The sequence below is a fragment of the Bemisia tabaci genome, chromosome 5 (assembly GCF_918797505.1).
Source record: "Bemisia tabaci chromosome 5, PGI_BMITA_v3".
In the NCBI taxonomy this organism is placed as follows: domain Eukaryota; kingdom Metazoa; phylum Arthropoda; class Insecta; order Hemiptera; family Aleyrodidae; genus Bemisia; species Bemisia tabaci.
Window position 1 is genome coordinate 13,390,241 of NC_092797.1, and position 14,467 is coordinate 13,404,707.

A 14,467-nucleotide genomic window follows, 5' to 3' on the forward strand; every position below is an offset into this window, starting at 1 on the left:
AATTCTGATTAACTGCCAATTTTTCAAACCTTGTCAAAGCGGTTCGAATTTACAACTGCATCGTTTGTTAAGTGTGACGATAATTTATACAAATTTTGTCACATCGGACGAAAATGGAAGAAAATTGAAATAGGCTCGCTCCTGAGATAAAAAGAAGAAAGTGAAAATGGAATCAATGCATTTTCACTTTGAATTGGAAAAGAGGGCCGAGACACACTTAAACATTTATAATGAGAAATATTGTCTTCATAATTTGGTATTATCAGAGCGACACATTTCTATCGGAAGGGTTGCGTTCATTTGCATTAATCCTCGTAATGAGCGCCAAATTGTTAAATGTTTTTCTTTTTCATATGTAATCAAGGTAAAAGAATATAAACTCAAAAAACAATTTTTTACACGACAGTAACCTCACTGTTATTTTTAAGATATTTATTGTGAGTACAAATCATACCAATTTTTAATCCAATGCTTTTGTTTTGAGCTCAATTAAATTTTTCATTGATTATATAATATTTGTTTTCAGTAGATATTTTACACATGTTTTTGTTCATTTTATATCTGAAGTTAAGTGTCAACATGTTACGTTTTCTAAATAAAAGTGCTCTATTTGTATACAAAGATAAGTAATAACTTGTTATTCATTTTGAATTATAAAACCTTTATACGTATTACGTGGCTGAAATCATCATGACGATGAATCTTTCGAGATAAATTTGTTTGGATATTTATGTAAAAAATTTGTGAAAATTTTGACTTTACTTAAAATAGCCACCTAAAATGATCCTCGGGGTTCTCAGGTGACAATTCTAAAGAACAACGCCTTGCTGAACTTAAACTAACGTTCAGTTGGTCTTTATTTATAACATAAAACAATCGAATCCTTATGATAATGGATGCAACTGCATAGCGCTGCTATTCAAAATAAAAATGATCAAACTCAGGCTTCATGCATTGACATGCCTGAATGCGTATGCTGGTGCGTGCATAAGTACAAGTACTTACTGATATTCAGTTCAACCACAAATCTTTGGCAAGTGAAAGTAAATGTGATTTCTGTAGTGTTGCTTAGTTTATGAAAGGCCTGTTTTCTACGTGTGTTCCTTTGTTTCGTATTGTAATCCCAAACTGTTATTTACTGGTTACCTCAGAAAAAATATATATTGAAACTTTCATACCAATTAAAAAATTGACCTGACCTAGGTTATTTTCATCCTAGCAGTCTCGTTCCATCGCATCATTCCAATTTTAAATTGCGTGCTTCCGAATTTTTTCGCAAAATAAAACTGGAATATGATGTCAATGGTAGACTGACGCATTCTTAAAAAAAGAGAACTTGCGTTGACTTTTGGATATAGTCGAACATTTAGAACACCAACATGTCTGACAGAGAGAAAAATTGTTCCACTTGACGACTGGCTTCTGTCTTCGAGGCACTGATTAGAACAGTTTGAGGTGAGATCGAAAGTTCAAACGCCACCTGTAACAAATAGAACTAAGTCTGGAGCGTGGTAAAAAGACTATGTATTTAAGATATCTTATTTCGTCACACGAGCAGTTTCTATGGTTAAGTTAGGCGAATGAGCTTAGATTAGCCTTCATTTGACGCGTTAGGCAAAACGGGTACTTGGGAGTTAGAGCTGTGGTATCAACCCGGTCTGTAGGAGTGAGTGTAATGTCATTCAAAGGAATATCAATTTCACTTGCAGATGAAAAAAAAATGTCAGATAAAATTATTAGAAAAGAAAACAGTATTTGCAGACCCTGCTTCAATAGACAACGTCAGTTGATCGTTGTAGTGCCAAACGGATCCATCTTTAAAGAGAGTTTAAACCTAAATGGATAGTCTGACAGAAAGTCAAAGCAACCCCCCGGAGCACAAAACCTCTTTTATTCTTAATTTTATTTTTTGAATTTTTCTTTCAAACTCCTTTTTCAGATAGATCCGTTATTCTCCGTAATGTTGGCAAATTTTCATATGATTTACAAACGAGTGATTTGAAAATATGTTTAGACGATGAAAGGAAGGTAATAGTAGTCTCTGTCTAGCAAAAAGAAAGAAAATTGCATAAAGATAAAATAGGAGAAATGATACTTGGAGCGTTCTTGTTTTACGAGACTAATCGAAAAAATGAACTGAAATTCCATGTCCGTGACACGACAAATCTCCTGTTCACCATGATTTTTCAGCAGGTAAAAGTAAGATTTTGCCCTTAAAATCATTCGTAACAAAATACTTTTTTAAAAATAGGTTGGTTCTTTTTTGTTCAAGGTAGTATAAATATCAAAGTATTAATAAGAGGGAAATCTCAATTTTTAACGCGCACGTGTTGTTTTAAAACCGACTAATTTGTCATAAATAAAGACATAAAAGGTTGTAATAAAATAATAGGTGAGGACGATACCTTGTTACAATATTGAAGACACTCTAATCCGTGGAAATGAAGTCCAATAACAGTGATGCTTTCGGCGTCAGTTTTCAGCGTCCTACCTTCAAAAATGTCCAGTATTTGTCGCAAGGTCACCACAACACTCCGGCTGTTAATAAGTGATACGTCTTTCTTGATAACATAAATTGAAAAAAAAAAATAATATATTCAAGATAGTAAAATAAGCGATTGTCTTCAATTAGAATCAACCAAACTATGTGTGACGTTATTTTACTTTTTTGGCTTGTTGTATTTTTTTAAAAAGAAGAAAAAACAGAACAAGTAAAGACTTTCAATTTTCTGAATATTTCTATAGTTTGGCTAAAAATATAGCAACAAAATTGTGAGACAGTAACAAAATGTTGTTTGGTTTTGGTTCGAAAGTAACATATATGAGCGTAAGTCAGGCATTGTGGAACGTAACAAGGTTCAGTTCGGTCAAAGCCATTCATGTATGCATGAACTTTGGATTATTATTTACGATATGTGGATAAACAAATGCCCGTTTTGAGATGTTGAGCACTGCCAAAACGCCTGCAAATATCTGTGAGGCAACATGCCATACTTCGCGGAGCCAATGGAAAATACTTCTAACTCAACTCCAGGAAATACATAAAGTCTCGATGGATATATTTTACGTTTATGACTTTTTGATGTACGTCTAACGGTAGGAGATAATGACGCTAGTTCTGATATAATTTTCGGTAACGCAGCATCGCGTCCATGATATTGGACTCCATGCTCAGCTATATATGCTCGGTTGCTCATCACGCCCGAGATATTGGACTCCATGCTCACTTTAACTAGGGATGATTTTCTCGAAAAATTGAAGTGAGCATAGCGTCCAAAATTGTGGGATGCAGGTATTCTCGGACTGCAGTTAGTTCAAGTTAGATTAGATAAGCCAAGTATACGATGTTCTATCATGAACTTTAAAACCAAGGGAGGTCTGCTTGCTTTTGGACTCCATGCTCAAGCAAGGAAGTGAGAAGTTTAGCGATGAGCATGGAGTCCAAGATCTTGGACGAGATGAGCAGGCAAGTATATCAAGGATGAGCACGGAGTCCAATATCTTGCACGCGATGCTACATAATCTAATTTTCTGTGGGTTAGGTTTTGAAGATTAGCGAAAGTTTGTACGATTTTTCGGGAACGCCAAGTCCTACGTGCAACATTTATAAAAATACAACCCTTGAAAATTGAGATGATTATTGTAAACATCGTAATGGTTTTCTACACTCAGGACTCAATACTCACTCGTTACCTCGCCTGGACACAAGTAGTATGTGCAATGAAGTTAACCACGGTATAACCACACAACGTGCGATGTAAATACCATATTTTGTGTAAAAAAAAAAAATAAAAAAAAAAATCTGTGTTCATAATGGGTGTCAAAACGAGACATTTGGATGGAGGTTTGGATGGTTACATTTTGCCGGTATAAAAGTTTTGATCGAAAGGAATACAAAGCGCTAAAGTTTGAATCTCTGGCCTTTGAACAACGCACCTCATTGGATTAGCAAGCCTACTTTTCGCGAAGAGAAAGGTGTCTCTTTGATCGGCTGCCGCCTCCCACCAATTTTCTCAGCTAATCTTATTCTTTTAGCTTCAAGACAATCATTGCTTTCAACTTTACCGTATTAAGTAAGGAGGGTCTCCCTAAGCTGGCCCGCAGTTTATAGCTACATTCTAATGAAGTTACAATGGCGTCTCACTGTGTGTGCATCGGATTTGAAATAAAATAGTAAAAAATGGGGACACTCACCGATTCAAAAGTTAATTTTTTTATAAATGAGAGGACTTCATCATCCTGGACTTTCAGAGTCTTGGAATCAAGGATAAACAGAACAAGACAAGACTCGTAAGTGGGTTTTTCGACGATCGCTCCGATGGTTTGAGGCACTAGACTTTGGCTTTTGCTCAAATCCAAACATACGTTCTCCAAGTTTCTATGAGCAGAATAAAAAAGCAAAGGAGGAGTTTATATTAGGTTTTTGCGTTTAATAGGTAATTTTTGCGAGAGATATTAAGTCACATTTAATACACATGCCTCGGGTAAAATATCAAAAAGGAATACTTCTTACAAACCTGGCATATATGCGACTACGATAGTTTATATTGAAAATATCAAGTAGACATTGATTTGATATTGTTTGACATCAATTCTAAATTATCGTTATGAGAAATAACCAGTTCACTATAAAAATGATTATAGGACAATGACATTAGAATGTTGCAATTGCAGCACCAATGTGTTGCTTATTCAGGAGGCTATTAGTCTTAATGTATAAATAAATGTATAAATATCGTATAGAAGAAAATACCAAGTTATTCATCATCAATTATGCATGTAATTAGCTTAAATTTGTCATGGACGGTATGAAGACTGACGAATGAGCTTTAAAATTATAAATTAAAAAAGGTTAAATTTGCAAAAATCGTGCGTTTGTCTGTGGTATGAAGTAACGAAACAGATTTTGGAGTTTTTTCAATGCTCAATTGCATTTTTGAGTGGCGTCCGTAATCATCACATAAAGATAATGAATTATGTGAAGGAGTGCCAAGGTCTTCGGCTACAACAGTATTTTGGATCTATTTATTTGCTCTAATGATATACAATTATGCACGTAGGAAATACTCACCTTCTTAAATTGCACGATGTGTTTATAAGACTAACTAGTGATTCAAGAGTACAAAAAGGTGGCAGCAAACCCCAGCTACCCTCACCAGGAGTAAAATCATGAACTGAGTACCAGCAGTTTGTGAATATATTCAAATTTACTAGTTTAAATTGTTCTGAAAGATAAAAATAATATAGCATGAAATGATGAATTCAATTTAACTGATAAGAAATCAATCCACTGGGAGTCTAGCAGTTGATCTACCAGATGATTCAAATCTAACGTTGAGCAGTAAATTGGTGCTCCTGTGTAAAATTTTCAATAGGAATAACTGTGTGAAGTACTAATAAAAAACCTCCTTAAAATTGAGGGAGTAAGTGAAGCACTTGTTTGTGATGTCGAATTAAACGAGTATAAGTAGGTAATCAAAATTACCATTGAAATTTTGTCAATTTTGTTTTTTGTAATCATTGGAATTTTGAATTGATATTGCGGAGTAGAGATTGATAATTGTCTAAGGAAAAAGAGGCCTTAGCATGCGGAGGAAAATTTTCAAGAGAAACGCTCTCGTTGAGGAAAATAGGATAATTCAGTTTATGATTTTTCAATGAAATCAGTGTCTAGCACTAAACATTTGCTACGGGTGACTCTTTTTATTTTTTTACCATAATTTCAAGCGTAAATTTGCGATTCATTTAAAGAATTTTGAACCTTGAACACGACCAATTAAAACTTGAATATGCTTTTTCTCTGAATTGCGTGTTTAGGCTGTCGGTTTTTTCGGCGCTAAGGTCCCATTTATTGGCGGATCCAGCAAATTAGCTACATCGTTTTCCTCCATCTAAACCTACGGAAATGTATCGATTCTCATAGAGGTCAGGTGCTCCAACAAGAATCGACTATTTAATACAGGTTTGAATGGAGGGAATCCGGTGTTGCCAAATTGCTGGATCCACCTCTGGCCCCATTGTGGACAGCCACATCTACTTACCTTTCAATCCATTGTAATTTAGTTGATGACAAGCGAATTCAATATCTGTTGAGGATTCAATCGTGGGAGTCGTAGCCGAGTGTAGAAAGATGTTCATTTTCTTACAATCTCGCATCCTGAATTGACCGCAGGCAACAACGCACGTGCAGTTTGAACAATTTCTGAAAAATACGCTGAAAAATAATCAAAAATATGTAAATATTCATTCTAAATGAAAGAAGGTATCGTGAAAAAAAGAAAACTGGTTTCATACATCATTTCTAAATCTCTACACTCACGCGATGGCGTGAGTCGTGAACTCGCAATACTCGTTGCTCCATTGCTACACAACTCTCTACAACACTCTATGCTACTAGTTTGAAGCATCATTACGAATAAGACAAACGCAAACAAACACAATATGGAAATAAAGTGAGGGAAAGGTGAGCATTAACGACGGCGCAGAGATACAAATATTCGTACTTGATGGAAGTCCGTGCTGCATCTGAAAAATTGAAGGCGCGATGACGCGAAGTGTGAGCTCTCAATGCTCTGCTATATGCTGTCAATGAGGTGTTGCTCAGATTCGAGAGAAAAGTTAAAAAACACGCCCGAATACGTCTTTCCTGTCTTTAGCTGTGTTGATACTCGTTATTTCTTCTTTCTTCAGGTTCTTGTCTGATTTTTTTCCTTTTTGTCTTACAATGATTAGTTGGGTATACTAATTAAATTGATTTCTAAAAATGACATCATATTTAAAGCGAGAAAACAAGTGTCCTTCTTCCTCCTCTTCTTCTTCTATGGACGAAAAAGGCATTGACCCTGTTTGTCAGGCCATCTAGTACCGAGCACACTAACTCATGAGCAAGTAAGAAAATGTAATCATAGGCAAGGAAGTCGTGAATCCGAACTAAATCTGAAGATTTTCAAGAAACGAATTCAAGTGTGTGTAAGTTATTTGTTTAAGTGTTCTTTTCCTCAATGGTATATCAATGGTAAAACTACCAGACCACGTATTTCGGTTTGCGACGTTGCAGACTTCCTGTCATACTTCAATTTTTACATGGGAATAACTACTTAACACGTCAATGCCTGAAAACTTCCGTGATTTTTATTCTCAAAGCGAAGAAAATTCTGTGAAAACTTCAAGAAATTATATTGCTTTGATCTCCTTCAAGAGAATAGAATGATTGTGAAGATTTTTGAGCACCGTAAACGACATTCGTAGTCTTGTTGTTTCACCATCGATATATTTTAAATTAAACCAAATAAGAGGTTCGAATCAACAGCGTGTTTTTTATGCACATATTGATGGTCACTTGCATGTTCAGAGATAAAGGAGCAAGTCAGTCGGGCTTACCTGCTTTTGACGGGGCCCAAAATAAGAAGACAATTGGAAGAATCGTCGACAGTCAGCATATTTGTGCAGTCCAGTAAGAATATTTTACTATTGCTGCAGTTTCTAATGATGAATTGCTCTCCATTGATGGACCCCGGACCTTTGAATAGCTCGGCATTATCTAGATTTTCAAATTTAAAATCGTTGACGTTTTTTTCTCTTCGAAGATCCCTGGCAAACAAAAGAAAAGTGCGATGTGCACGTTTTGTATCATTGAAACTCGTGATGCATTCATGTACATTGAAAACATACAACTTACAAGAGCAGCTGGCCAGTTTAAATTTAGCGATCATAATACGCGTCAGTGAGAGAGACGCAATAAAGTTTCAATTACCAGTAATAAGTCACATACAATGGCAAAATTGAGTTTGAGAAGGCCAAATTGTCAAACTATGAAACAGAGTATGCGATTTCCTTTCAGAACGGTGACTGTGGAGTCTCGGTTGTTACTAAACTGCTCATAAATAGTTGTACCACATGCTTTTAGTATTACTTGTGTGGCTAAAATTGTAGAGGTCAGTGGGAGTAAGAAGATCTCAGTCAGTAGAGCTATGAAACGCGCTCCACGATTTGCCTTCAGAATATTGGGTATGCAGTTTTCTTGCACCTACGTTCGAATAGTTGTATCGCAAAATTCTCGTCACGCGTTTAGGTAATAGTAGACGGAGCGCACTTCACGATTAGCCTTCAGAGTGTCTGGTATGCAATTTTGCTACAATGCCATTTGTACCACCAAATCTTCGATAAATTTGTGTAAAATTAACGGAAATGCAAGGGTTTTCAATCGAGTTTAAAGTTATGTGTGAATAGAATCCGTCTAAGAAAGAGTCAAGGCAAGTCGGCTCGTGAATGTCAGAAACAAAGATTACACAATTTGAACGTTTTTCGTAATTTTTGATCAACTCATTCCCAAATTCCTCTCCTCCCTTCCTTCTCTCTTTCCGTTTGTTAACATAACGCACCCCAGATTCCCCGGTCTATTCTATACTGCAAAAAAAAAAAAAAAAAACCACATTGGATCTAGAGTCCAGACTCTTAAAAATATCGACAAGAAAAAGTACTCTTGATTCAATCAGAATCTAGCTTAAACCAAGAACAAAGCCTCTCAATTTAAGCGGATTTCCTTTTGATTCAAGCAAAAGTCCGATTGAATCAAGAGTATTTTTTCTTGTCAATGTTTTCAAGAGTCTAGACTCCAAGTCTGGAGATCCAATGTGCTTTTTTTCCAGTGTAGTTTATATTCATTGCAGCTCGTGAAAATGCAATCTTTTTTCCCGGTTTGTGACGCAGTGATGTCCCAAAATACGGGATCCAATCAGAGATAGATTCTTTATACTATCAACTTTCAGTATAAAGGGAATCTAGGCGTGAATTCTAATCGATTTTTCTTATATTAATCATAATTTTTGACCCTTTTTCCAAGAAAAGCATTTCTTTTTGCTCCAGCAAAATTCAGCAACAGACTCATACCGCAACGGTCTCAATGTCGCAGAAAACAGAGACCGGTCGGGTTTTAATATCAACCGGAACGCGGCGCGGTGGCGCCCGGCAGAAATCGCCGCTTCTTCAACATAACAGCAAACCTTAATTTCCACTTGAGCCTCAGGTATCATGGAGTCATACCCATGGCAGGGCTCATCGCGAGACGCAGTTACGAGTTTTTATTAGAGGAGAAACGTCGGAGCAGCCGAGTTGGCACGGATCGGGATCGGAAATGACTCCTCCATCAGGTTCGGATGGCAATCAACGGAGCTCGCATTAATTTAATCCTCCCGGATCCCCCCGCGGCCCCCCGAAACGTAAAAGCGCGTAACTCCTAGCTGGAAACTCGGGCGCATGGGTGGTTTTAACCGGGAGAGGAGGAGATGACCCGAGCCTCGGGGCCGTGTGGAAAAATAATATTCAATCCGTTTTGAAAACCAGCGCGGTTCGGGGCGGTGGAGGACTCGGAGGAAACGGTAGACAAATATAACAATACGTCCTCTCCCTTCGAAAGGTCATTTGTCCATTACTCGTGCACGCCTCGAGGTAATAACTCCGGTTGCCAAATTTTGCACCGATTTTAGTCGATGCTGCTGCGCCTTGCTAAGGGAGAGCAGAGAGCAGGTGAAAAATATAGGTCAGCAAACTTTCGAGGAAAAAAGTGGGAAACCACATATGGACAGTAAAACTAAGAAACCTTGCATGGACATCTGAAAATTCCTTTCAAAAAACACTCAGGCAACGAAGTGCTAACCTAACTCGAGGAATTTGGGAATGAGTTGATCAAAAATTACGAAAAACGTTCAAATTGTGTAATCTTTGTTTCTGACATTCACGAGCCGACTTGCCATGACTCTCCCTTAGACGGATTCTAATCACCCGTAACTTTAAACTCGATTGAAAACCTCTGCATTTCTATTAATTTTACACAAATTTACCAAAGATTTGGTGGTACAAATAGCATTGCAGCAAAATTGCATACCAGATATTCTGAAGGCTAATCGTGAAGCGCGCTCCGTCGTTTATTATCGAAACGCATGACGAGAATTTTTGCGATACAACTATTCGCACGTAGGTGCAATAAAATTCTATACTCAATATTCTGAAGGCAAATCGCGGAGTGCGTTTCATCGCTCTATTAGCTTGATTTGATTCGATTTGAATCCTTCGCGGAGTTTATTAAGAACGAGGGGGTAATTATTCGTTCTTCCAGGCCAGAAATGATTTAGGTTTTGAGATTTGAGTGGGTTTTTTCACTTGTAAGCTGGTAAGTACAAGTTATCATCGCATATCATCTAATGAAAGTGAAAACTGAAAATAAAAATTTTCGTGCACATTACGGCTTGAAATACTAAAAATTTGACATTAAATGGAGAAAATATGTTGAGGTCGTATGTGTCGTTTTTCTCTTCATTTGCCATTCAAATCGCCAGAGAATTTCTGAAAGAACCACAGTCCGATTTTAAATTGCAATCTTCTCAAACATTCATTTTTCTGACCTCCGAGATTTCGAACGGGTCAATTAAAGCGGAGTTCACTGTTTTTCTCAAAGTTTCGTTTTTTTTTTTTTAAAAATTTTCGCTCCTACTTTATTTGTTTGCAAAGAAACAAGCCAAATTTATAGCTTGAATATTCTGCCAACAGAGAAGATTTATCAAGGAAGATTTCAAGAGATTTCGATGGCAAGTTTTCCAAAGGAAAAAATGCAGTCCGACGAGAAAACTCCGTTATGAACAGAGATACATGGTTTCGTACTTTGGCCATCAATTTCGTGACTCCTTGATTTTATTACTGTCGTGCCTTGTATTATATTATAGGAACGGAGATACATACGTTTTACATTAATGTCACTTTTACAGCGCGCCTGGGCGCTCTGCGACATCTAATCGCCACTCTTGTCTATCGACTCAGAGGTCATCTGGTAAATTGTATCTTGTAATTTCATCTTGAGTGCCACCTATCCACGATTTTGCTGGACGTCCCCTGCGTCTCCTCCCAGGAGGAACCCAATCTAGTACCTTAGTATGTAATCTGTCATCCGTCATTCGTTGAACATGACCATACCAGACAAGCTGTTTTTGTCATAATTTCATGCACGATGTTCTGCTCGGCATCCACGAGGAAACGGAGATGCTATTTGATAAAGGCGTTGTAAACTTTTCAAGTTTAATAACGCGCGATATGAAAAATAGAAACAAATTTGACAATACTGTCAATAACGGAAGAGTGAGAGTGACAAACCATGGTGGCGGTATCATATTTTTCCACCGCCGTGACGCTCTCGCTCTTGTCTCCATCGGCATGTTTTCGATATTATTTTAATTAATGTCGTCTATCTGTTTGTCCTGCGCTTTCATCCACGTTAAAATTCATTTCATAAAGTATTGGCAAATATTTATAGATTCTTTACTCCTCGGTGCAAGGGCACCCTTCCGGAAAAGTAAAGTTCGAAAAGTGCACCGATCCGTTCGTGAATTTTGCACGTGATAATTCCGTTTCAATTCCCCATGCATTTCATTTCCTTTGAACTTGTGCACGTGTGTCGATGGCTAACCTCAATCTAGGTGTGCGATATCGCAGACTCCCCGGCATATTTACTTCATTTTTTAATTAAAAAAACAACTCAATGCCATTTCGCTGAAATTCCCTTGATTATTTGCTTTGTTTGGAGAACATTCCAGAAAAACTTCAAACAGAAAGTCGGCCGGTTTTTTCCCCATATAAATTTAAAAGAATTGGAATTTTTTAAACACCGTAATGGAGATACGTGGCTCCTGAGTTTAGCTTTAGGTACAGTTTTTCACTAGTATAGATTCAGATAATCAACTTTTTAAATTAGTTGATGGTGGATCTGCGTAGAAAGATATTTGAAATACCTTGATTGCGTCTTTTAAAAATTTCCGCTCCCATTTTAATTTTTCAAAGGAAAAGAAACAAATTTCATTTCCTTAAGTTGATGCCATAAATTATTCACACAAATATTAAAAATCACAGAAAATTTTTAAGAAACTGCGTTGCCTTTGATGTTATGCATCACACTGATTGGAAAAATGAGCGGATACACCTTATACTCTAAGAGGAAAAATACCACAATAGTTCGGTTGAAATGAGAATGGGAATTTCTTGGTACTCAAACCATGATGTTGACTAATTCTAGGAATTCCAGTGTTTTTCATTATTTTCTGTGCTTAGTTCAACCTAAACCGCACCAACGCCAAAGTCCGTGTTTCTCCAATATTATTCTGAATTAACAATAGAACACACAAACCCACCCTAATTTAATCAATCTAAAATTATTCGAGATATAGTTCTCACGGGATATATTCTTTTCAAAAGGATTTTCAGTCTTACCATGAATATTTTTTGGGCACTTCCGGTTGTTGCTCCTCCTCTTTCGATTTCCCCAGCAGTAAGGACAAAATGCAACCCATCGCGCTTTGAATCAAACCATAAGCATATCACTTGCGTTTTAAATCTTCCGCCGGAATCCTCTAAACACACATCACGGCATGAGGAAATTACGGACGCTGTCAAAGTTGAAAGTTGCCCGAAGCCGAGTTTAATTGGACCCCCATACTTTAGAAACAAACACGAAATTACCCGGTTTCTGATTCGCAGAACGTAAACACGGCTCATATGATGTAATTTGTCGCTCAAACAGTCTTGGGTATAGGTTAGGGTGGGTTTTGTGTTGTTTACGCGTCGCTTAGCAACGGATCGGTGGTCGCCGCGACGCTGCGTGCACCGAGACCGCAGCGTGCGTTTTGTAGGCATTTGATAATGCATTGCAGCATGCAACTTTTTTGATGCCGTGGCTATATTATGCACGCACGCTAGTATTGAGATGCAACGGTTTTCTGCAGGCGGAGTATACTGCCTTGCTTTGGAAAAATATCGTATAAACCTTCGGAATTAGCTAAATATCCTTTGACAAGACACACATTTTCATAACATCTTAAGATGATTCGATGGAAGTTATATTTTGTGTCAGATCGGCATGCGATATATTGCATCAATTGGTTCCATTTTTAATGCTACTCGTCATTTTACTCGAATTTTGAGATCGCAATTCTGTTGTCAGGAGACTAAAGCAATCACTTATCAATTTTAACAAATAAATTCAACGTAATAAAGGCGTGGCTTTTTTAGAGATAAAACATAGCATTCGATACTGATATCAAAACTGCACTCGAATGCGATATTTCATCTCTAAAAAAGCCACGCCTTTATTACGTTGAATTTATTTGTTAAAATTGATAATGGAGTGCTTTAGTCTCCTGACAACAGAATTGCGATCTCAAAATTCGAGAAAAATGACGAGTAGCTGAAAAAATGGAACCAATTGATGCGATATATCGCATGCCGTTCTGACTCAAAATACGGCGTCCATCGTATCATCTTAAGAATAGTTCTATTCTACACTTAGAAAAAGCTACTAAAAAAGCAGTGTTCCATATGAACTCTTAATTAACAAAAGTCATAATCAAGTATACTGATATTTTTTACTATTGAGTGATACTTTCAATGACTTAATGGTATAATACCAGTATAGAGACAGGAATACCCTTATTTTTGGCTAAGAACTCCGAGTGGCTAAAGGGCACTACTGATATGGAAATTTTAACCATCGTTTTTTCTAAGTGTACCTGTTTCAAATACATTATTCACAATTTGATCTAAAGTAAGAGAAAAGTAAGTACCCTCCAAAATTAATCATTCATCAAGGGAAAGGCGGTAGCTGAAAACGAGATTATTAAATCGAGTATCTGCATTAAAGATGTTGTAAATGCCCTGCGACCTGTTCGTGCATGCAATTCAAATGAAGCAGCGGTTCAAACATTAGGTTGAAGTATTTCATTTGGTTGCTTTTATTGCGAAAACCAAAATAGGTTGGATTATTTTAATGCATGGATCTTTTTTCAGACTATAGTTTGAAATTCATCATACAACATGATAGTTACAATCTGGATTCAAAGCGACGCAGCTTTGTGTTGACATCAGTCAAATTCAGGAGCCGCTGAGAAATTTGCGCATCATGTCTCGTGCAACCAACGCAACGGACACTGCACAGTAAGATAACAATAGCATTCCGTAGCACCCCTCGGACAGGCGATGTTAGTGAACTGAACGGTCTGCAACACCTAGCTGTCCAATTGTTTCAAGTCACGGATAATTAATGACTTCAGAGAATTGTCACGAATATTCACCTCTGAGTCTTCCTCTTTGTTCCTATTTCAATCGAACCAATGTGAAACACCGTGTTTCAAGTGTCATTAGTTTTGTCACGTGAATAATTCCGAATAGGAGCTCACACGGGATCGCAAACATGCCTCTCCCCATTTTTTTCATTAGTTCATAGCTCTTAGGAAGGAAACCGTAAATTTTTCCGATCACTCGGAAAAACTTTCAGTTTATAATGGAGGGGACATCAGTCTATCAATCTCAATGACTTAAAAATTGAATTTTTCTTCTTTTTTCCCTCCTTTCTCTATATTATCACTCTTTTCCCTACCTCTTATCTTATTTTTGCTCCTTTTTATCTTCCACGTATTTTTTCCCGTACCTA

General features: G+C 37.1%; 1 protein-coding gene across 1 annotated transcript; it reads right to left on the reverse strand.

The window, feature by feature from the left end:
- Positions 1-775: 775 nt before the first annotated feature.
- Positions 776-12,527, reverse strand: LOC109042244 (protein XRP2). The gene is made up of 7 exons (XM_019058898.2): positions 12,253-12,527; positions 7,381-7,590; positions 6,042-6,214; positions 5,072-5,225; positions 4,195-4,378; positions 2,406-2,561; positions 776-1,480 (listed from the first exon to the last, which is right to left on the reverse strand). The coding sequence occupies exons 1-7, from the start codon at positions 12,330-12,332 to the stop codon at positions 1,367-1,369; spliced, it is 1,071 nt and encodes a 356-aa protein (XP_018914443.2). The 5' UTR covers positions 12,333-12,527; the 3' UTR covers positions 776-1,366.
- Positions 12,528-14,467: the final 1,940 nt, after the last annotated feature.

Bases quoted from the DNA above. Each gene is read 5' to 3' on its own strand.
- LOC109042244 (XM_019058898.2), bottom strand. From the start codon at position 12,332: ATGGGTTGCATTTTGTCCTTACTGCTGGGGAAATCGAAAGAGGAGGAG. The intron at 6,215-7,380 runs GTAAGCCCGACT...ATTATTTTTCAG, and splicing joins TTGGGCCCCGTCAAAAGCAG to CGTATTTTTCAGAAATTGTT. The intron at 2,562-4,194 runs GTGAGTGTCCCC...TATGTTATCAAG, and splicing joins AAAAATTAACTTTTGAATCG to AAAGACGTATCACTTATTAA.